The sequence below is a fragment of the Schistocerca serialis genome, chromosome 3 (assembly GCF_023864345.2).
Source record: "Schistocerca serialis cubense isolate TAMUIC-IGC-003099 chromosome 3, iqSchSeri2.2, whole genome shotgun sequence".
NCBI lineage: Eukaryota > Metazoa > Arthropoda > Insecta > Orthoptera > Acrididae > Schistocerca > Schistocerca serialis.
In genome coordinates, this window is record NC_064640.1 from 794,237,533 (window position 1) to 794,261,933 (window position 24,401).

A 24,401-nucleotide genomic window follows, 5' to 3' on the forward strand; every position below is an offset into this window, starting at 1 on the left:
GACAGAACCATTCATAAACCACAAACTCAGTATGTATGCCAAATGCTATTGCATTGGAACTGGAAGGGTAAATAGTGTACAAAAAAGTGATACTGTCAGTGAAATAGAGGACACAAGGTGTAAATACCTATAAATGTATCAGCACTTTTGATGCATCCAGCTTAAAACAGCAATCTGGGGGCTAGATTTTCTTAGGGGAAAGGAAGTGCCACAGCTACAGCCAAGTACCAGGTCTAGGATGATCACAACTGGTCATCTTTATGACTTGCTCACACAGCACCTGGCAGGAGCTAGACACTTATGCTGTTCCAGTCACCATAGTGTAGCAACAGCCAAGACTAGATCACTGGCCCCTGTTTGAGAAGCTTCCAAGTGACATAGAAACACAATGGCTTCTGCATAGTCAGCCATGCACAGCTACAGCATGGCCAAACAACTGGGCAGTAGTATGACACCTAGTATGTGTCAACACCACACTGATGATGCAGCCATCACCACTGTCATGTGGCCTCGAACCTCCGTCTGTCGTCTGATCGTCCAAGCACTGGGCCACTGGGGGCCATACAGTCTGCTGTATTCATGGTAACAGCATCCTACGCTGAGCCATCCAGCTATGAATCAGGTAACATGATACTTCTGGCATAGGAAGCAGCAGCAGACATGCACAGCTGGCATTACTGCTGTCAAGTCAGGCTGGAAGGTTAACATACTGCCATATTCATGTATTTTCTGTGCTTGCCAGGGATCAACACTAGCATCATTGAAAACTGATAAATGTAACTAAACAATAGTAAACAAGGTAGGAAAAGATAGATTGCTACTTACTGTAAGGATGACATGTTAAGTTACACACAGGCACAATTAAGAGACACTTAACATAAGTTTTCGGCCACAGCCTTCACCACGAAAAGAGAAACACACATCATTCATTCACACAAGCAAGCACACCTCACATACATGACCGCGAACTCCAGCAGCTTTGGCCAAGCTGTCAGAGTTGGTGGCCATGTGTGCATGAGGCGTGCTTGCTTGTGTGAGCGAATGGTGCATATTTCTCTTTCTTTTTCTGATGAAGGCTGTGGCTGAAAGCTAATGTGTAAATGTCTTTTAACTGTGCCTGTCTGCAACTTAATGTATTATCTTTACAGTAAGAAGCAATCTATTTTTTTTCCTACGTTGTTGACAAGCCTACCTGGAGTTTCCAATGTTCAAACAGTAATAAAGCATTTCTTGTATCCTCGAGTTGCCTCTTCTGCTGCATCCACAGCCCTCTAAGGCAGACAATCACAGCCCGCTTGAAGCCATCTTAGACACCCCATTATAGAATACATGCTATAAACATTAGAAATACTGTAATGATTATGTATTCTCATGTTCAATGGGATCATCTGAAGTTATAGAATGAGCCACTAATATTGTTCACAGAAAGCTGAATTTTCTTTCTATTCCCCCCCCCCCCCCCCCCCCCTATTATTTTCCATCACTCTGTTTCCCTTGTCATTTTGGCATCTGTATTAACTGCTTTTCCTTTTGCTTAGCATGTTTTCATTCAGTCATGGAAAGAAAAGTAGTGTCTCATACCATGAAGCTCAAGTCTATTATCTATAAAATCTTCCTGGACATGTTCATAATACAGTGTTATGGGTATCAAATGATTAAACTCTCATTTCATTTTGAACTCATGTCCATCAACTACATCTACCTGGGATGTTAGCCTCATATACATGAATAAACTCTCATATCTGTTGTAGCATGTAAGTAACATGCCCCTGAATATCATCTAGAGGAATTTCCAGCCATGCCCGAAACACATGATGTGTTAGTTCATGAAGAGTGCTGGCTAAATACAAGTATGAAAGTATGTGTCCTCCTAAACTTCCTATAGTGTATCACACATGTTCTGTCTGACAAATTAGGGGAACAGGCAGGCTAGTCATATGAACATTCCTCAAGGTGTTTTTCATGTAAACTGCAGTGTGGGGTCTTGCATTTCCAGCTGGAATTTGCCATTTGGTACCCTGGTCATGAAGGGTGTGACAACAGAATTTACCATTCTTGGCACATATTGGTAGGCATTTAGCTTTCCTTCAACAATTACAAAAACAACACTGTTGTCACATCGAATACCTCCCCATCTCCCCACACCATGAAATCAAGAGATGGAGAGGGTGTGGCTCTTTAGAATCTTTGCTTCCTGTGACTTTTCATTAGGTCATCTATGTCTAGTACACTGACCATATTTGTCAGCAATGCACAGAGTAGGAAGTAAATTGCAGCAGCACCAATGCAGGCAAGTTCGGCTGTTGTACCTTACTATATACAACACAGCCATCACAACAGTGTGAGGTGAGTTGGCCTGGCAAGATGTGGAAACAGCCAACACAGCAATATGTAAGTGGAAGAAGTCACAAGCATTTCCACACTGGCAGCCATAGAAGTGCTTAGCACACAAGCCGCAAAGCACAGTGACGGCCAAGCAAGCACAGCCTGAAAGCATATAAACACCAGGAAATACTAAAGTCACTTGTGTTAGCATCACAGTTCTACTACCACAAGGCTGTGGCAGTTGGGGTGCCATCAGGAATGCTATTTGTGGACCACAGTTCAACTCTTCAACTCTTCAACAGGGCAGTTTGCCCAGAAATCATGGGAGCTGGAGCCACTACCACATCACGCCAGCCCTGGGAAGCAGTTCACTGGCCATCAACGCAGGGCAGTGGGTCAAGAGCATTACATCACCAGCCCACCATCTGCTGGATACTGTTGGAAGTGCAAGCTATGCTGAAGGCGCTGGACATCTCAGCCTCACTGCTGTTCACTGTATAGAACCACAGCAGGAAATCATAATAAAGATATTTGAAAAATTTCTAACTGTTTGACTGGTACGGTACTGTATCCCCCTACACCCTCTCAGCCACAGACCATTTCATTTCATCAATCTGACGACCACAAACAGAAGTGACACTTATTGCTGAACACCACAGAATGTCACATTTTGTTCCAGTCGGTTTTCTCTAAACTATGTATATCTCTATTGCCTATAGTATTGTGTCAGCAGTAAATGGTGCATGACAACTCAATATCTCAATCCAGCTTCTAGTAAAATATTCCCCACAGTTCGTGGTGACACACTGCCTGTAGTGTTTGCCCAAATTTCAGTGGTTGCCATCAGTATATTCATTAGAGCCAGTCTAAAAAAATTCTACATTCTTTTTGCACAGTAATCCTTCTGGAAGGATCTGTGCTTATCCTTGCCACACTGTTGTCCTAAATTCATCTAGCCACAACTCGTTCTGTAGTCATTGCACTACAATCAACCATCTGTATAATCTGTGAGTATGATGTTCCTATGTCCCTCATGCCAATGACTCAAACTTTCCCAAAGACCAATAGACAGCAATAGCTCCCCAATCTCTGGTCATTTTTACTGAAACAAGGAGTGCTCTTATCTTGGCCGGCAGGTGAAAATCAACCAATAAAAAAAACAAATTTGAACCTTGACGATTCAGAATTTTGTAATATTTTGTCATTTTAATACACCTATCAAAATAAGATAAAATCAAAAATTAAAATTTTTTGGGCATTTCGTATTTGATTTATTAATTTTTAAAGTTCTCAAAACAGTGCAACTTTTGCCATGTTTTGCAACCTTAAAATGGCCATATCTGAAAAAGTATTTGACATGCAGACCTGAAATTTATACCATTTTATTCAGTTTATTATTGGCTTTAAAAATATATGCTACTTGACCAAATTCATTAAAATGTTACATTTTCCAAAATGAATTTTTTTTTAAAATTTGAAAATTTCAGAATCAGAACTTCTTTTGTTTTGAAAAAGGTAGGTTAGTCATATGCTGTTTGTTAACATATGTGCCTAATTTCATGGTGGTATACTGAAGGTATGATATGGAAATAAATGTTATTTTATTGCTATTTGTATTGCTGACTGTATCTCAACTGAACTTATAGCACCCCAGCACTGGATGTAATGGGGAAGTGCTGTACTACATGTGATTGTATAGATCTTCAATTAAATTTTCCCTGAGACATTTAAGTCTCTAATTTATCTACGATAATGTTGGAGAGCCCTGCTAATAGTGACAACATAAAGGGAGATGTGAACTGGAGTTTGTGTTGGGGAGGGTATTTGACTTCGGTAGTCCATGCAGCTATGCTGACCATAATGCTGTGGTGGTGTAGTGGTCAGCATATCTGCCTAGTAAGCAAGACCTGTGTTCAAGTCCTGGCTGCAGCACAAATTTTAATTCACTTCTTCAGATTCTAACATTATCGTAGATAAATTCAAGACTTAAATGTCTTGGGGAAAATTTAATTTAAGATTTATTGTTAAAATGAAACTATTGAGCACTAATTAAGCATACTTTGCTTCATCATTTTAAAATTGTACTGAAATATTTGCTTCATCAGTTTAAAATTGTACCGAAATATTCCAGATAACAATTAACATAAATAATGTAAGGGATAGTATGCATTTTCAGTTTTATGTAACTTTTAATTTACAGCAGTAGCTGTACATATTTATAGAACAAAATAGTGTGCGTATGTGTATCACACATTCACTTCTACTGATGGTATTCTCTTCAGTAGAGATGAATCGTTGAAATAAAATTAGTAAAGTACTGGTAAGGGAAAAAGGACCAAGAAGCTTTGTGCATGTACAACTCTTTAAGCATATGACCTCCATGCATAAAGTGTGTCATGATTCAAATGCTTAATCGCTCAATAAAATGTAAGAAGCCATACGTTGTAACACAACAAGTACCAAGTACAGCCCACAAAGTGGAATGTTGTACATGTAGTTTTCTGACACAAGCAGGTCGATGTTTTGTTGGGAAGCAAAACCTTTTATTTACACGTCATTGTGGACCAGCTGTTTCTTTTTCATAATTATGAAGACAAGATAAATTGACTGTAATAAAAAACTTCCTACTTTGTAAATTAAATCGCTCAACTGCCACTGGAAGAACATATACTGAACAGCCAAAACATTATGACAACGTTGGATGCTGCATGGTGCCTCTGCGGGCATGTCACATGGTAACAAAAGTATGTAAACAAAGCAGACACAGATTAGGGATAACCCTAGTGAAGAAATGGGCTGCAACTGGTGAAATACATTGAGACAAGTGACTTTGAGAAAGGGCAAATTGTTATTGCACAGAGCCTATGAACGAGTATCTCAAAAATAGCAAAGCTGGTTGAACGTTCATGTGTTACTATTGAGAGCATCTATGAAAGAGGTAAAAAGACAGTGAACTACCACTAGGTGCTAAATGGTTGGAAGTCCACAACTCTTCACAGAATGTGGAGTTAGGAGGCTTGTCTGTTCTGTATAGTAGGACAGATGGTAATCTGCGGCATCTCTGCTGAAAAAGCACAATGCTGGTGCACACACACACGTGTTTCAGGGCACACCATTCCTTGTACATTGTTGAATATGGAGCTCCACAGCAGACCACCCCTATGTGTTTGCATGTTGACTCAAAGACATCGTCAGTTATGATTGCAGTGGACATGGGACCATCAGGATTTGATCCTCACTCAATGGAAATATGCCAGCTCTTTGGGAGGATCACATTTTTGCTACACTAGGTTGAAGGTCATCTCCAAAAAATGCCAGCATTGAGGTGAACGGCAGCTTGAAACATGCAACTCACCACAGACTCAGGCTGGTGGGAGTGGTATTATGCTATGGGAGACATTCTCCTACACTTTCAAGGGACCTGTGGTAGTAATCAAAGACACGCAGACAACAGCAAACCACATTTATGTCTCGGTAACCAAATTTACCTGATGTAAATCCTATGGAACTCATCTGGTTCAATTCCTGGCCAGGTTGGGGATTTTTTCTGCCCACGAACTGTGTGTTTGTGTTATCGTTATCATCATCATCATCATAATTTGGTTCTCTATCGAGCACCATCACTAGGTACGTAAATCATTGGCCCATTATTTGTGCGAATTACATGACCTGTGCACAGACATCCAATGCCACATATCTCCACAAACTAACCAACAAACTGTTGGATCCCTGATATGCAGATTCAGTGATGGATTTCATTCCAAAGATGGACAAACAAGCTATTAATCAGGTGGTCATATTGTTTTGACTCATCAGTTTATAGACTATCAGATGAATAGTTGTGAAAAGCTTTGCATCATATCGGAAAAGAATGTGTTGTTACATCAATTATATCAATACTACTTGGAAGAAGTAGGTTATATCATTTGAAAGAAAAGTGGAATACATAATTTTAGGCTCTAATAAGATTGTTATTGGATCACCATAACATCCTTCCTCTTCACGATGAGTAAAAAACTTCTCTTTGCAAGACACTCAGATAACACATTTCTAAATAACAGATACAACATTGTTTGATTAAAAATACTGATAATATAAATGTATCTGTAAAATGAAGGAATAATTAAGTAAATTATTCATAGTATTTTCTGAGCATGTGTTGTTATGGTGTCTGTTGAAATATTTTCACAGTTAACATGGGAAAGCCAAATGTGAATTTAAATTTACATGTACAATTCTAATCGTGTAATAAATTGATTGTCACTAAATAAGAAATAATGATTTGACAGCCTTATTTGGTTTTTGACATATTACACTTTAGTAACATGTCCAAAGCACTAAAGACCATGCACAAGGTGCTGCACTTACAAGTAAAATAAAATTACTTTAATACACTCCTGGAAATTGAAATAAGAACACCGTGAATTCATTGTCCCAGGAAGGGGAAACTTTATTGACACATTCCTGGGGTCAGATACATCACATGATCACACTGACAGAACCACAGGCACATAGACACAGGCAACAGAGCATGCACAATGTCGGCACTAGTACAGTGTATATCCACCTTTTGCAGCAATGCAGGCTGCTATTCTCCCATGGAGACGATCGTAGAGATGCTGGATGTAGTCCTGTGGAACGGCTTGCCATGCCATTTCCACCTGGCGCCTCAGTTGGACCAGCGTTCGTGCTGGACGTGCAGACCGCGTGAGACGACGCTTCGTCCAGTCCCAAACATGCTCAATGGGGGACAGATCCGGAGATCTTGCTGGCCAGGGTAGTTGACTTACACCTTCTAGAGCACGTTGGGTGGCAGGGGATACATGTGGACGTGCATTGTCCTGTTGGAACAGCAAGTTCCCTTGCCGGTCTAGGAATGGTAGAACGATGGGTTCGATGACGGTTTGGATGTACCGTGCACTATTCAGTGTCCCCTTGACGATCACCAGTGGTGTACGGCCAGTGTAGGAGATCGCTCCCCACACCATGATGCCGGGTGTTGGCCCTGTGTGCCTCGGTCGTATGCAGTCCTGATTGTGGCGCTCACCTGCACGGCGCCAAACACGCATACGACCATCATTGGCACCAAGGCAGAAGCGACTCTCATCGCTGAAGACGACACGTCTCCATTCGTCCCTCCATTCACGCCTGTCGCGACACCACTGGAGGCGGGCTGCACGATGTTGGGGCGTGAGCGGAAGACGGCCTAACGGTGTGCGGGACTGTAGCCCAGCTTCATGGAGATGGTTGCGAATGGTCCTCGCCGATACCCCAGGAGCAACAGTGTCCCTAATTTGCTGGGAAGTGGCGGTGCGGTCCCCTACGGCACTGCGTAGGATCCTACGGTCTTGGCGTGCATCCATGCGTCGCTGCGGTCCGGTCCCAGGTCGACGGGCACGTGCACCTTCCGCCGACCACTGGCGACAACATCGATGTACTGTGGAGAACTCACGCCCCACGTGTTGAGCAATTCGGCAGTACGTCCAACCGGCCTCCCGCATGCCCACTATACGCCCTCGCTCAAAGTCCGTCAACTGCACATACGGTTCACGTCCACGCTGTCGCGGCATGCTACCAGTGTTAAAGACTGCGATGGAGCTCCGTATGCCATGGCAAACTGGCTGACACTGACGGCGGCGGTGCACAAATGCTGCGCAGCTAGCGCCATTCGACGGCCAACACCACGGTTCCTGGTGTGTCCGCTGTGCCGTGCGTGTGATCATTGCTTGTACAGCCCTCTCGCAGTGTCCGGAGCAAGTATGGTGGGTCTGACACACCGGTGTCAATGTGTTCTTTTTTCCATTTCCAGGAGTGTATGTTCCCACTGGAACATTGTCATGAAATTTAGCATACAGATTAACAAATAATGTACTAGTAACATTTTTTAAATCAAAAAAATCCAATTTTGAAATTTTCAAAATAAAAAAATAATTGCATCTGGGAAAATTCAGCACTGTTATGAATACTGTCAATTGGTACACATCTTGAAAGCTTATGAGAAACTGAATAAAATGGTGCAAATTTTAGGTCTTTAAGTCAAATAGTGGTGATTTTAAGGTTTCAAAGCATAAAAATCACTAATTTTTGTATATTCTAAAAATTAATAACTCAAAAATGAAAGGGCAAAAAAAAAAAAAAAAAAAAAAAAAAAAAATATTTGATTTGAAATTTTTCATGCAAACATCTATTACTATCAGTGTACAAAAAATTATCAGAATCTGAGATGTCAAGAACCAGACCATTGGCTGATTTCACATGAACTGACTCTGTTATATCTCTTTAATATCCATTCAATCTTTGAAGATATGCCACCACCATACGGAAGGAAAGCCACTGTTCTACATGCAGCGTCTACTGGTTTTGGTGAAGGTCCAAACTTGAAGCCATGATGGATCAGTTTGTCTGTGTAGCTATTCTGCATGAACAGGTGCTCCAGCTCTTGTGTCAAGCCTTCTGGATAACATACAGCATAAGACCTTTCTGCAAACATCTGCAGGATCCCCATGCATTGACAGAGTGAATGATATATCATTGCATGTAGATATCAAACCATGTGTGTCAGTTTTCAATAAACACTGGGTCCCAGAGTTCCATTATCCTTTCTGTAGAACAATATGTCTAGACACACAAGCTTTCCATTGCTTACCATCTACATTGTGAACTTAATGCTAGGATGAAGGCAGCTAAAACGATCCAGGAATTGGTTCAGAGCACCTGTTATGTGTGGTCACACCATAAATGTACCACCAAAGAGTGGCAGGTTTTAAAAGCGACATCTTCAGCACTTTGCTTTCAAAATCTTCAATAAATAACCAAAGAGTAGCAGGTTTTGAAAACGACATCTTCAGCACTTTGCTTTCAAAATCTTCAATAAATAAATTTGTGACTGTGGGATATAAATGACTCCCACAACCACTCTTGTCAGTTTGTTTGAAATATTTGTCACTGAATACAAAATACGTTGATGTCAGCAAATGATGGCAAAGCTATATTTTCATGTCCAGCTTTTCACTAATTAACATAAAGGATTCTTTAAGATGAACCCAAGGAGAAAGGGACAACATCAAAGATCAAATGGAAATCCCAGGGACCAAGACACACAGATTTCAACCACTGGATAAAAATCATAGAACCAGAAATATAGTGCTCACATTGTCAGATGCGAGGGTTAATAACTGATGCAAAATACTTGCCCACTTGGGTACTGTTTATGTAAAATGTAGCTCTCTATCTTCTGATATGTCTGCCAAGTCAGCTCTCTAATGGGGGTCTACAATTACATTATTAACGAAGGTGCTACTTCTGTACAGCCTATCATCAATCACAGGTGTAATGTAGACCGTCTTCCATTAGTCTGCACATTGGTTCAAGTTGAAATACATGAAAGAGAGGTACCTATGTAAAGCACTGTACTAAATATCATATCCCTATAATGAGAAAAGGGACAGAACAACAGTATGAAATTTAAGACTAGTGTTCCTTCAATGCGGAGATCATTAAAGGGAGACACAAACTGGGATCTGACAAAGATGGGGGAGGCATAAGGCCTTGTTCAAGGAACCATCCCAGTATTTGTTTTACATGATTTGCGAGAAGCACACAAAAGCTAAATCAGAATGACCTGAATGGGATTTGAATCTCACTCATATCAAATATAAAAGGCAAAGAAAGGAAGGATAGATGATAAGAAGAGGGGTCAGATACTATAATGACAGATGAGTTCACTTAGAAGAAGAGCAATAGGAAATGGGCAGGATGAAGATGCAGTACATTTAAAGCTTAAGAGAACTTTTCTGAGTGGGAGTAGCAAATTTAGAAGATTAACATACATTTATCTGCCACTGCTGCAAAAGGGAAATGAATTCTCACCTGTAGTCGATTTTAAATATACAAAATCATGTTTGAATTCTTTTTATATGGATCTTCAATTGCATACTCACACTTTCTTCACTGCCACTGTCGTGATACCGCCTGGGAGTATAATTTGTCTCCCGGTATTCAATTTCATAAATCTCCTGAAAATAAATAAATAAATAAATAAATTGAATTTAGCCCTTTTAATTTAAGGTGCTAATAAGCTCATGGTTTTCATGCATGCACAATTAAGTATCTCTTATGAAACTTAAAAGTAGTGGAAGGAATAACACAGTGTTTGAATCTGGATGTCAAAAAAGTTCTGAAATATATTTATATCTATTTCGGCATTTAATTCCAACCATAAATGCATATGAAGATTTATCTTGACTGTAATATTGGGAACCAGAGAAATTTCAAGTATGTATATATTATATAAGCTACAAAAGAAATTTTTATTCTGTTACTACACAATAAAAAATAAAAAAGTAAAAGTTTCTCCAAAATACAATGAGGTAGGTTATGTCCAAATAGAGAGATTATCTAGAAGAAAATTAAGGAAAACTAGGGTTTAATATCCTGTTGATGAAGTCATTTGAGATGAAGCATAAGCTCAGAAAGGACAAAACGTGGAAAAAAATTAGTCATGAAATTACAATGAAATCCAGACCTTTAGCTGCTTACAGGTGTTGATAAATATCAATGGGGACAGATGAAAACGTGTGCCCCAACTGGGACTCGAGCCTGGGATCTCCTGCTTACTGGCAGATGCTCTATCCGATTGAGCCATTGAGGACACAGAGGATAGTGTGACTGCAGAGGCTTACATCTGGCATGTTCCCTGTGAGACCCACACTTCCAACTTACTGTCCACACACTACATGCGTAGTGGCGCTGCCCACTATACTCATTACTCACGGCAGTCAATCTACTGATTCCGGTAAGAGTTCGGGCAATGCGAGTGCATCCGCACCGAATAAGATCATTGGCCAGTAAGCCTTATCTATATCATGGGGAGTGTGCCAGAGAGAAGTCCCTGCAATTGCAGTATCCTCTGTGTCCTCAGTGGCTCAGATGGATAGAGCGTCTGCCATGTAAGCAGGAGATCCCGGGTTCGAGTCCCAGTTGGGGCACACATTTTCAACTGTCCCCGTTGATATTTATCAACGCCTGTAAGCAGCTAAAGGTCTGGATTTCATTGTAATTTCATTCTCAGAGAGCTGCAAGATCACCAAATGTATTTGTACTTTCGGACATGTCCGAAAAAACAGATACCATCTTCATATAGACAATTAGTCATTTCCTTTTCAAAGGAACCACCATAGCTGTCACCTTAATTAATTTACATAAACACTGGATAATATAAACCTAGAGGAGAGATGTGGATCTGACACTGCATTCCTCACTGGTGCAAGTCAAGTGAGCTGACCACACATCACCTCTCTCACTCTATCAGTGACAAACTGCAAGGAAGAAGCAGTACTCAAACTGAGAAGGACTGGCAAACTAGCTATACTCAAAAAAGTTTATTTAAGTAATTTAATGTAGGAGAGGAGTTAAGCTACAAACAAAAGAGCTGCAATCACCAGAAGTGGTGGTGGTGGTGGTTAGTGTTTAACGTCCCGTCAACAACGAGGTCATTAGAGACGGAGCGCAAGCTCGGGTTAGGGAAGGATTGGGAAGGAAATCAGCCGTGCCCTTTCAGAGGAACCATCCCGGCATTTGCCTGAAACGATTTAGGGAAATCACGGAAAACCTAAATCAGGATGGTCGGAGACGGGATTGAACCGTCGTCCTCCCGAATGCGAGTCCAGTGTGCTCACCACTGCGCTCGGTAATCACCAGAAGAGAGGGACTGAAGTTCAGAACAACTGTGAGTATGGGTTAGGGAAGAAAGTATTACAAACATAAAGAAGAAACAAAAGAATCATTTTCAGAGAAATGCGAACAACTATAAAAATATATTAATACATGGAGAAAAAAATCAAATACAATAGACCATGGGAAACAATGAAGGAAGTATGTATTTGGGGACTGTGGGAGGAAAGGATAATTGACTACAGAAGAATTGTAACATTATATTCACTGCATGTATGTACTTGGGGAAAAGTTTTAACACCTATAAATTTAAAATGAAATGGCGCTTGGGGCCACAATGTGTCAATTCAGTAAGTTGGGTGTATCCATTTATGTGAGCAAAAAATGCGAACATGTTCTAACGGAGGCAATACATGTATTTAGGAGGCACCAAACATGGAAAACATTTGCTATACAGTATAACTGAAATTCAAGCAATGAATGGGAAAACTAAAAAAAAAATCTAACCTTTTGTAAAGTATCAGGCTCACTACACTCAAGAATTTTGATTAGTCCAACAATGATGTGAGAAAGCTAATAAAAAACCAACAGATTTTGAAATTTTAGAGTTTTTCTTTCAGGTTGGTGAGAAGTTTATAAACCACTGTCACTTAAAATATATGACGAGCATCTAGTGAGACAACAGTCACAATTTCTGAGCAGATGCTTGGCAAAATAATGAAGACATGGAAAGTGAAGCCAAGAGAGGTTATCTCTTTACATAAGATGTGGCGAAACTTGTAAGGAAAGCAAGCAGAGAAAACAGTAATGTAGCTGGGAGAAAAAAGAGATGCAGACACACACAAGAATAACAACAGATATGGAAAATAATGTAATGACAAAATATATATATTCTATCATGGGATCTGTGTTCATAATATTGACTCATTCAGAACAAACTGCAACATTCAATCAGTGAATGCTAGACATGAAAACAATAGTCATCCACATGAACGTGAGTACTCTGCAAGCAACCAGTCAGTACCTAGTACCACTACTAGTAATTCGTTGCTTTATGCACAACCAACACTGGCAGCAGTAGAATTGTTCAGAATTTGCTGCACATGCTTGTTCTTTAAATTTTTTCAATAGTGTTTCCTGAAAAGGACATCATCTTTCCTCCATGGATTCCTGTATGAGTTCACAGAGCATCTCCGTAACACTCAAGTATTGATTGGACCTACCAGAAACAAATCCAGCAGCATGCCTTTGAATTGATTCAATGTCTTCCTTTAACCTGATCTGGTGGGGATCTCTAACACTCTAGGATTATTCAAGAATGGGTTGTACCTAGTGTTCTATACACGGTGTCCTTTATAGATGAGCTACATCTTCCTAACATTCTCCCAATAAACTGAATTCAACTATTCACCTCCCCTAAATCAATGTGACTGTCAAACAGCACACACCAGTAATACTGTATTCAAATATTATAGGATTGTTTTTTCCCAGCTCATCTGAGTTTAACTTAAATCCTTCTACATTCAGAGCAAGATGCCATTCATAACACCAACTAGAAATTTTGTCAAAGTCATCTCGTATCATCCTTCAGTCTCTCAGCTTTAACACCTTCCTGTACATCACAGCAAACAACTGCCCCCCTCCCTCCCCGACCCATACATCAGACCATTATGTATATAGAAAATAACAGTAGTCCTATCATACTTTGCTGGGGCATTCCAACAACACCCTTGTCTCAGATGAACACTTGCTTTTGAGGATAGCATACTTGTTTCGATTACTTAAGAAGACCTCAAAATGCTCACATATCTGGAGACCTATTTTGTATGCTTGGACCTTCGTTACGAGTCTGCAATGGGGCAGTGCATCAAGTGCTTCCCAGAAATCTAGGATTATGGATTCTGCCTGTTGCCCTTCATCCATGGTTCACAGAATATCCTGTGACAAAAGGGCAAGTTGAGTTACACACAAGAGATGCCTTTTAAACCTGTGCAGATTTGTGGATAGCAGCACTTCTGCCCCAAAGAAATTTATTATATTTGAACTTAGAATATGCTCAAGAATTCTGCAGCAACCTGACATTAAGGATATTGGTATGTAATTTTGCCAGCACCTTCTCCAGTTCCTTGGGACTTTATGGTGGGTGAAAGGTTCACAATAAATGCATGCTAAATAAGGGGCCTAAACTAAATTAGGATTCTGTCTGGATGTGATAACTTACATGTTTTCAACTCTTTCAGTTGCTTCTTAATGCCAAAGATGCCTACTTCTATGTCTTCTATACAGAAGTCTGTGTGACAGTCAAATGGCAGTGTGTCTGTATGATCATCCTTGATCAATGATCTTTCATATATGAAATTTGAAACTTCACCTTTCTTTTTGTTGTCTTCTATTGCCAACACCAGACGGGGTGATGCGTGACTGGATGGAAGCCTTCATTCAATCCACTTAGAAATTTTATGTAGGACCAGAAGTCTTTTGGGTTCTCAGTAAAATCTTTTGCTAAGATGTGATAGGGGAAGTAGTTGTATACTCTGTGTACCAATCATTTTATAGATGTTTAAATTTCTAGCAGCTTTAGCCAGTTGACATATTCACACTCCTTTTTTTACCTAAGAATGCAATAATCTCTGTTACCTCAGAATTTTACTAATTTTGCTATTAAACTGTGGCGAGTGATTTCTGCCAGTGAGCCACTTACTAAGAACATACTTCTGATGCATGTGATCTATGGTCAGTTTAAACTTAGCCCACAATACCTCTACATCCTTCATAATATCCATTCATTTCTCATACTTAGGAGGCTAATGACTGCTTATCTGCTAACCTTATTGAAGGTTTATCAACTATGGCAACCATTGTCACTATGATGACATTATGATCACTAATCCCTGTCTCAGTATTGACACTGTTGGAAAGGTCAGGTCTGTTTGTAGCTTCAAGGTGTAAAATATTTCCACTTCATTTGGAATTATTTCACAAGGATTTTTTTGAATAATTCTACATTTGTAGCTATGGGATGAGTGGCTGGTAAAACCAACCTATGATTAACCTGAGTTGACTTATGCCGGTTATTTGTATCCAGATGACTTTAAAATCTGTCTCAATTGCGAGCTCTATAGAGAGAATATTTTTGTTGGCACAAGGCACGTTGGAAGGAGCCTTGTCAGGAAAGCCTGTGGGCATAACAAGCAACATCTGAGGTGTCTCATGTGACACGTCAGTTTCTCCACTGTCACTATGGTCATAGGTAAACTTGTAGATTGGTACTTGCAGCCAACAGTGTCTTCATTTGAAGAGCTTCTCCTGTGTTCACACACAGCATGTACACTCCCTATCCATTCTACTACTAAAATTCAACTGAAAACAACAGATAAATAATGAGCATCGTTTGTTTTTAGACAAGGATATGAACAATGACACTTGATAAGAAGACAGATGCAAGGTACTAGAAGAAACCTGAACCTGTCAGTGACACTTGTTGACTTCATGATGGCAGACACAAATGATTGACCTACTCTTCTATTGGTTCCTGAATGGAGGCTGATGACTGACTTGAGGTTTCTACATTGGTCACTGCCTGTTCAAACCAAACAAATGACAGTGGTGCTGCAGGCAGTGAAAATGTACATTACATAGTTACTAAAACACTAGATTAAGCTTCTTAAATATGTGAAGCCAAGAAATTTAAGAATTAAATTACAAAATCTCACAGAAAAAGCTAAGTAAGTTAGCTCTCCTCTATTTAGAAGTGAGTAATATAATATGCAAATGTTGTACTCCCCTCCAGATTTTCAAACAGAGGATGTCACCTGACTGGAAACACTTCCTTAAGCACTGTACGCAGGGGGTGCAATATTCAGTAGGTTTAATTTTTCAGTAGGTTTCCAGCAGAACTGAAAACAAGGGTGATAAACCCCAAGTATACAAATACGAGTTGAAAGGTTTCCTTGTGGCATACTCCTATTCTGCACAGGAGTTCCTTGCATATTTTGAGAACTTGTCACTGTACTGTGTTATTTCTCAATACTCTATCTTTTCTTATGTTACTAATTCTTTAATTTCTTGTTTATAAATTTTCTGAGCATTCCATAAATTATATACTGAATCATTCCATGACCAAGTAGCTGTGGCTCGTAGGGTCCTACAGAACCTGATGAATTAATATAAAAAATAAGGACTTGCTGTAAAGGGACAGTACTGAGCAGTGGACATGCACATAGAATGGTGGTGAATATTGTAAATTTGCTATCAAATATTTATTTTTCCATGGAACACACATGAAGAGATTCACTGTGTCAACTGCTTCATCTAGGAAGATCAGCAGTCTCGTCTGGAGCAGATGGAGAGAGTGCGTAAAAGGGAGACAGAAGAAGAGACAGGTAGAAAATGGAATACAAGGACAAAGAGGTGGAGCAAAGAAAATGACGTGCAGGAGTAGGGAAGATGACCCAGAGCTAGAGAAGGGGCACACAAAGTACACTGACATATGATGCTTGAACTGAAATTACAAATAGATGGAAGATTTAGAGGAAAGTATGAAGTCAGTGAGGGATAAAGGTAGAGGGGGCAAATTGGTTGGGAAGAAAAGAAGACATGGGTAATTCAAAAGAGGGTAGAGGTAGAGCACAGGAGATGGACTAACAGAGATTGGAACTATGAGGATTTTGAGAACATAGATAGTGTTGGGAAGGACATAACCTACTTACATAGCTCTACTGAGAGGAACCAGTGCTTGGGGAAAGGTTAGGGAAGAGGGCTTTATGATATTTAGTGCATATACATGGCAAAAAAAATGGAGTACAAAATTGCCCATGGCCTATTTAGATGAATCACTTCTGCTGCAATTCACTTTGTGTAATTTGGAAAAACTGAAGAAATTCTAACACAAAATGGCTGAATGAAGATTTGAATACCAGTGCTCTCAAACAGAGTAGGGTACTTAGTTTTACATCCCATTCCCAATGTAAGGATTTAAAGGAATAAAACTCACAAAATGATGGAATACACCACACTTTGCCTAGGCCAGACCAAGTTGTCAAGAGCAAGTGTTATTACATGGGAAGAACTAAACCTATCAAAACCATACACAAGTCAGACACACAAACTGCTTACATAATATGTCAAAGGAGCAACCTGAGAGAGAGACAGTAGCATGTCTGTCTTCTAAATTAGCTGACACCAAAGTGAATTGAGTCTGTAGCCACCTTAACTTCTCACCTCAGTCACCAAGGGCTTTTCCCACCCCACACAGCATAGGTGTGTCCTGTTTGTGGTTGCCATGACCAGGTCACTGGCTGCCAGTACTGTTGGTTCCACATTCTTTATTTCCATGGCATTATTGGCAGGTGCAGATACCAAATCCCTCCCCCCTTCAATGGGCTCATTAGGACGATAGTGCCCATATCTATGTCTGAAACATTTAGAAAGTGGAGGGAGATATGCCAAAAGCCCAGCCACCAGTTCCATCAGGACACCGGTATTGACAAATGTGTCTGCTGGGGCCAAGGGCAGCGTGAAATGTGACACTTGTTCTTCGCCGTGTTCAGTGGGCTGCTGAGCTAGTCTCGGAGAGAGCAGCTCAACCTGCATTGGTTGCTCTTCCCAACTGTAAAAGGTGAACGCTGCCGTGACCTTAAGTAATAGTCATGGTGCCGGAGGTAGTGAGGCCCTTTGTCTTATACGCTGAGAGGGAACACTGATGTTGTCCATACAGGTTGTAGGCTCTGGAATTGACTAATTAGGCAGCAGCAGGCTATCCTCATGTTGTGGCCGAAATTGGTTCTTGTGTTTTGCACACCTACTGTCTCTGAGCGCGACATCAAAAAGTTGCCGAAACTCATGCTTAACCATCACCTCTTCTGCCCATCCTGGCCAACACACACATGTGCTGGCCCAAACCAACACACCCTTTCAGAAACGGGGCATAAAACATGACTGCTGGGATCAAGGAGTAGGGTACTAGAGATCCAACAATGTACAGGGGTGTTGCTACACACGAGCTCCCCTAGACTACACCCATTTATCTGAGTGGTACGGTATATCACTAAGAAGTACAAAAGAGCCTTATCCACTGGCAAAGATAGCACTAACTTCCTCATTTGGGTCTTAAATGCGTTGACCATATGCTCTGCCTTCAAGTGGGATGCTGGTGGAAGGGAGTGGAGGTCAGGTGCTGGATACCGTGGCCAAGACAGAATGTCTGAAATCCCAATGCCATAAACTGGGGGCCATTATCAGAGACCAGTGTAGCTGGTGCCCCTCTATTGCAAATATGGTCATGAGCACCCTGATGGTGGATATCACCATTGTGGTGGTCATTTGTGCTATATATAGGAAACTGGACAGGGCATCCACCATTATCAACCACATTTCCCCAAGAAAGGGACTGGCGAAATCCATGTGTACTCTATCCCATGGCTGAGCTGGTGAGGCCACGGTGAAACTTCACGTTCAATATGGGTGCTTATCGCATGCCAATGTACATGCCATCGAGCTAATGCTTTCACGAAAAACATTCCCCAGTGGGAGGAACTTGCTAGTTCTGCAAGGTTCGCAGGAGAGCTTCTGTAAAGTTTGGAAGGTAGGAGATGAGGTACTGGCAGAAGTAATGCTGTGAGGACGGGGCGTGAGTCATGCTTGGGTAGCTCAGTTGGTAGAGCACTTGCCCGTGAAAGGCAAAGGTCCTGAGTTCGAGTCTCAGTCCGGCACAAAGTTTTAATCTGCCAGGACGTTTCAAATCAGTGCACACTCCACTGCAGAGTGAAAATCTCATTCTAAATGCAATTGATGGTTCTGACCTGTCTGGATTTCTGTGGGACAGTACAGTGCCAGTCCCATACTGTGATGCATCAGTACCTAGTATTAAGCTTCTCTTTGGATCAAAGGTAGCAAGGCAAGGGGTAGAGCATTAACAATGTTTTAGCCACAAAAAGGCCAACAATCATCCAATCAGACATATTTTACACCCTTCATATGAAGCTTATTTAGAAGGCGTGAGACTCGGCCTATCTTTCAAGTAGCTTGGAAGGAAGTAGTATTTGTGAAGTAGCTACTGAAGTTGCCAACAATGTAAGACATGAAACATTCCTCAACTGTGTTATCAAATATGTCCCAGACAACAGCCAAATTGTCACAAGCTGTGGTGCATGCAGTGTTGTGTAGCAGTTAGCATCGGTTGGCGTGCTACGCGTTGACAGTTCAAACCTTACCACCAGCAGTTATTTGTTATTTAGTATTTACCACTTCTGGAAGGTTCTTAAGGTTTGTAATGGCTGTATATGATGACGTAGCCAATGTCTTTATAAGTAATAGCTCTCTCTGTCCACAGATTTAGTTCTGTTCTTGCTGTATATTGGTGTTCATAATAAACACACTTTCAATGCTAAGTGTTTTTCTTTCAAATGATAAAGCACAGCAGTCAGTCATCCTTTTCTTGCAGATGTTATTGGGCAAAACAGAGTAGACTTGAAAGAACTGCAACAGAAGCCCAGACAACGTGGGACTGAGGCTCTAGAACATGCACTGATACTATGAAATGGTGCATTGGTAATGGCTAGGCACTAGCCAAAATCTAGATTTGCCACATGAAACCTGCAAGAAAAGGATGACCGACTGCTGTGCTCTATCATTTGAAAGTCATATTAAAATTGCTGAGTGCACCCACGTTCCTGGAAGGTAACCTGATGGCTAAGTGTTCAACTTAAATCATCACCATGCTTCCAGATTTGAATTCAAGTGTGGTTATGAAGTGACTGTTTAGTGGAGACATTGGCTACTTCAAAATATCTGCATCATTTTAGCTCCAATTACCCATTGCCTACATGGATGGGAACCAGAATACAAGCAGTACATTGTTACTACGGCCTGTATATTCAGGAAACCAATGGATTCCAAGTCAGCAGTTGGTCAACTGCATGTCAGGCATCCATCAATTTTCTCCAGAGATACTCGCCAGGACATGCCAAAATGGCTAAAATGCAATATGTGGGATGATATAATGTATGTGGCAAATGTGTATTTTTACTTAGCTGGCACAGTCCAGTAGTAGTTTGAGAACAATGATAATAAGCTTGATAGCTGGACATATTCCAGCCCTACTGAATAAAACATTTGGTGACAATCAGCATCAAGTTTGCTTAGAGGAAGACCAACTGAAGAACAGGGTCTAATATCTTAGGGGAACAATGTAAGTCTTACACTGTGAATTCAAATATGACAAAAGCCAAAAATATCTCACACTTGATGAAAGGTAATGAAGAAGACATGTAGCAAGCTGGTCTCGTAAAGGATGTCACAATAGCCAAGGAATTCATCAAGTGGTGTCTGTGCATTGAGGAAATGAAACAGAACAGAGTCAGATGAAAGAGGCATGACCAAATTCCAAATATTATCCCTACGGCAGATGTGGGAGAACATATCGACCTTGCCCAACATAACTGAGACTATTTCCAGTTGTAAATTGAGATGCTGTGAATCTTTTGTTGATTGCAAAAAGATACTCAGGTTCACAAAAGAAATCTACTAGACAGTGATGATCATAAGGATTGTGGATGCTCATTGCATTATAATAATTGAATCATTATAATAAAGAGCAGCCACACCTCATCCCGCAAGGTATTTTCTTAGGGGCAGCCGAACCAGTCCAGGAAAGGCTGCTTACTGACAGCATTGAAGAATCATGTTCTGCTTCCATGACAGATAACATGGGGGAGGAGGCGATTATCAAACTGTCAAGAAGATCTGATCTGACTAAGGAACAACATCAGCAAGTATTAGAGGATGTTCTGCACCAGTTTTATAATGCTTTCAAGTCCACAGTGGAGGAAAGAAAGACCAAGCAGCTCATGGTAAAACACAATATCAACACTGGGGATCATCTTGCAATTTAGCCAGAGCTTGTATAGGGTATCACTGGTAGAATGAGGAATATCCCAGGAGGAAGTAGAGAAGATGCTGCAAGATGATATAACTGAACCTTCAGGGAGTCCTTGCTCCTCTCCTGTGGTCCTTCTGAAGAAGTAGTATGGCACATGGCATTTGCATGGACTACAGATGACTGAACAAAATCACAAAGAAAGATGTTTATCGCATTATGACATCCTAGTCTGCATGAAAGGAGCAACATATTTCTCAATCATGGATTTGCACGCACGCTACTGGCAAATAAATGAGACTGACTGGGAAATAACTGCCTTCATAACTCCTGATGGTGTCTGTGATTTCAAAGTTATGGCATTTGGACTATGTAATACTTCAGCCATGTTCAGGTGCATGATGAACAACCTGCTTCGATCCCGTAATTAGACATTGTGTCTTGGGTATCTGGCTGACACTCATTTCTTCACAGACATTTGAAGAACATTTCAGCCACCTGACAACTACGCTGAAGTGTGTTCAGATTGCAGGCCACTGCCTCAATAAAAAAACCATGTCTCTTCACTGCTCAAGTAAAAAAAAAAAAAAAAAAAAAAACTTGAGGCACCTAGTGAATGATGATGGAGTCCATCCTGATCCTGGGAAAATAAGAACATCTTAGAATATGCTTGTAGGACTTGTGATTCATAAAGAACTTCCATAATAAGACACATCCCTTGCAAGAACTACTACTAACATCTTCTCCAGCCCTAGCAATTGTTGATGAGAATGCTGACACTGAACTTCACACTGATGCTATTGGTTATGCGATAGGTGCAGTTTTAGTGCAATATCAAGAAAGTACTGGCAAGTTGATATTTTACACTTCCAGAGTACTCTCCAAGTCTGACATCTATACTGCCCTATGACTAACAAAGAGTGCCTTGCAGTTGTTTGGATCATCAACAATTTCTGTCTGTATGCATTTATCAAACTATTTACTGTTGAGATGGACCATCATTCTCTATACTGGCTGACTAGCCTGAAGGATCTGTTGCATTGACTAGTGAGATGGGCACTGAGGCTTGAAGAGTTCAACATCACAGTGAGACATGAAAGTGGATGCAAACACAAAGACACTGGCTGACTTTCATGGAATCCTTTGGTGAAACAAAACAACGTGGATGCAATGTCAGTCACCACTGCATTAACCAACACTGCTGCTGAACAGAAGGAAGATCCAGCACTGCTGAAAAACCACAGAGGCCTTGGAGGAGGAGGAACCAACCAGAGGGCAATTCCAGCTAATTAACAGAAGATGGTATCAGAGGAACTATGATGTAAAGGGGAGAAATAATTGCTCATCATTCCAGCTCATCTATGCCCAACTATCCTGAAATATTTCCACACTTATCCAACATATGGTCACCTGAGATTCATGAAGACTCTAGACAGAATCAGAGACAGGTATTGTTTACAAGGTCTCTACCAATCCACGAGACACTACACAGGCCACTGACAGAAGCACATGCCACAATCGGCTTCGGGGCATCTGGTACCAATTCTGCCTGCAGCAAAATCATTCCACCAAATTGGAATCATTCTCTTTGGGAGTTCCTGAAGTTGATAAATGTGAATTGATGAATAATAGTCTGCACTGAGTACCTCAACCAGTATGTTGTCACCAAAGCTGTGCTGACTGGACTGCTGAAGCTCTGGAAATTGGGAAGTTCCTTGTAGGAGACATCATTCTGAAGCACAGAGCACCTTGTGTGATGATTGATTGTGGAAAACCTTCTCAATGGAGACTCATATCATGAGTAATTTTGCACTGCGATGTCAACCACATGATAACAACAGACTACCAACCACGGATGAATGGCATCACAGAACATTTTAACCCTTAACTGATGTGGTTGGAAATTTTAACACTAAATGTGTTGCGGAATCCTGAGAACTCTCAAACAAAAAAAGTTTATCATCTCTGGTAGTAATTTTCTTGGTGGTTGTTTTGCTATGTATACTTAATCAATGACATATAAGGAAACAAACTTTTTTTCTTTACAACCAATTTAGAAACAAACTAAAGTGGAAAAAAATCTGAAACTTAAGATATTACAAAAATAAACATAGTCGCTCTGTTTTATCTTTTCTCCAAGGAAAAAACTACCAAATAAAAGCTTTTTTATTCAATACACATTCAGTAAGGTCTAAACTATAATAAAAGAGCATACATTTACGGCCATAGGAAAACTGTAAAATAAAAACTACCAAATAAAAGCTTTTTTATTCAATACACATTTAGTAAGGTCTAAACTATAATAAAAGAGCATACATTTATTGCTATAGGGAAACTGTAAAATATTGACAAGTCCAAACATGCACATAAAAAAAGAGATAATATTTAGGAGTCTTCTAGATCTGCAGTGCACTGAACACACAATTTTCAGCTTCACTTTCAGTAACCTGCATCTCATCATCATCATCATCATCATCATCATCAGATTCATTGCCAGAAAGTTTAATTGCTGTTTAGTGATCACTTGGAATAGCATTTTCAATGGTAACATTGTTCACAGGATCAACATCTTGACCTGAATAGTCAGCACCACATTCCTCAATCCATCTTAGTACACATTCCTTAAAGTTAGGATCTGTAGTGTTAACTTTTTTGGATTTGTGGACATATTCGCTAAAGTGAAAATATTACGCTAACTGCATTGCAGATTCCTGGGGTATCTAAATTCATTGTTTACAATGTTTGTCTTGCTAACAGACATCAGTCACCTGAGTATGTGATATGTCTCTCCACCATATGAAGGTACTGAACTACCTGATCAACAAATACAGAATTTAGTACAACTTCATACTTCCCTGGGGTCCCAAAGTGGCATTGCAATTCCAGTTAATGGTTAATAAGATGATGGAAGATATGCTACCTATGTATGATCATGTCCAACACTGGGGTTGGAATACAATACTGCCTGTCATGAAATTCGCTTATAATATAACGAACCAAGATGCTACAAGCTTCACATCGTTCTTTCTGCTGCAGTGTTGCGAGGCCAAAATGACATTGCACAAACTGTTCGTATTTCAACCAGATAATACTCAGGATGGGTACATGAGACACTTTATGACTAGAACCGAAGGAGCAAGACAATTGACTTGCACACAGATCCTGGACACCCAGAAGAAAGAGCAAGCGAGCTAAACACCAAGCAGCAGGCAGTGAGATACAGCCTGGAACACTTGGTATGGATTTTTATGCCTGTGTGGAAAGCCGGACTATCCTAAAAATTACTGAGACATGAAATGTATTTGCAGCTGTGAATATGAACCACCTACAGCTGTATAATAGAATGATGACAATGAAAATTTGTCGGTGGACTGGGAGTTGAATTCAGATTTCCTCCTTTATGTAAGCAGTTGTCTTAACTGCTAAGGTTTTCTGAGCATGAATCATGGCCAGAACCAGACCTCCATATGCCTTCATCTATTAAGTCATACCTGTACTCTTACATTCCATTAATGCTATTCCTGTACAA

The 24,401-nt window shown here is 40.5% G+C and overlaps 1 protein-coding gene across 1 annotated transcript in view; it reads right to left on the reverse strand.

The window, feature by feature from the left end:
• LOC126469585 (uncharacterized) overlaps positions 1-24,401 on the reverse strand; it is a 328,341-nt gene that overhangs the window by 51,246 nt on the left and 252,694 nt on the right. The window contains exon 9 of the mRNA XM_050096702.1: positions 10,266-10,340. Coding sequence (XP_049952659.1) covers positions 10,266-10,340 — 75 coding nt within the window. The remainder of the gene's footprint in view (positions 1-10,265; positions 10,341-24,401) is intronic.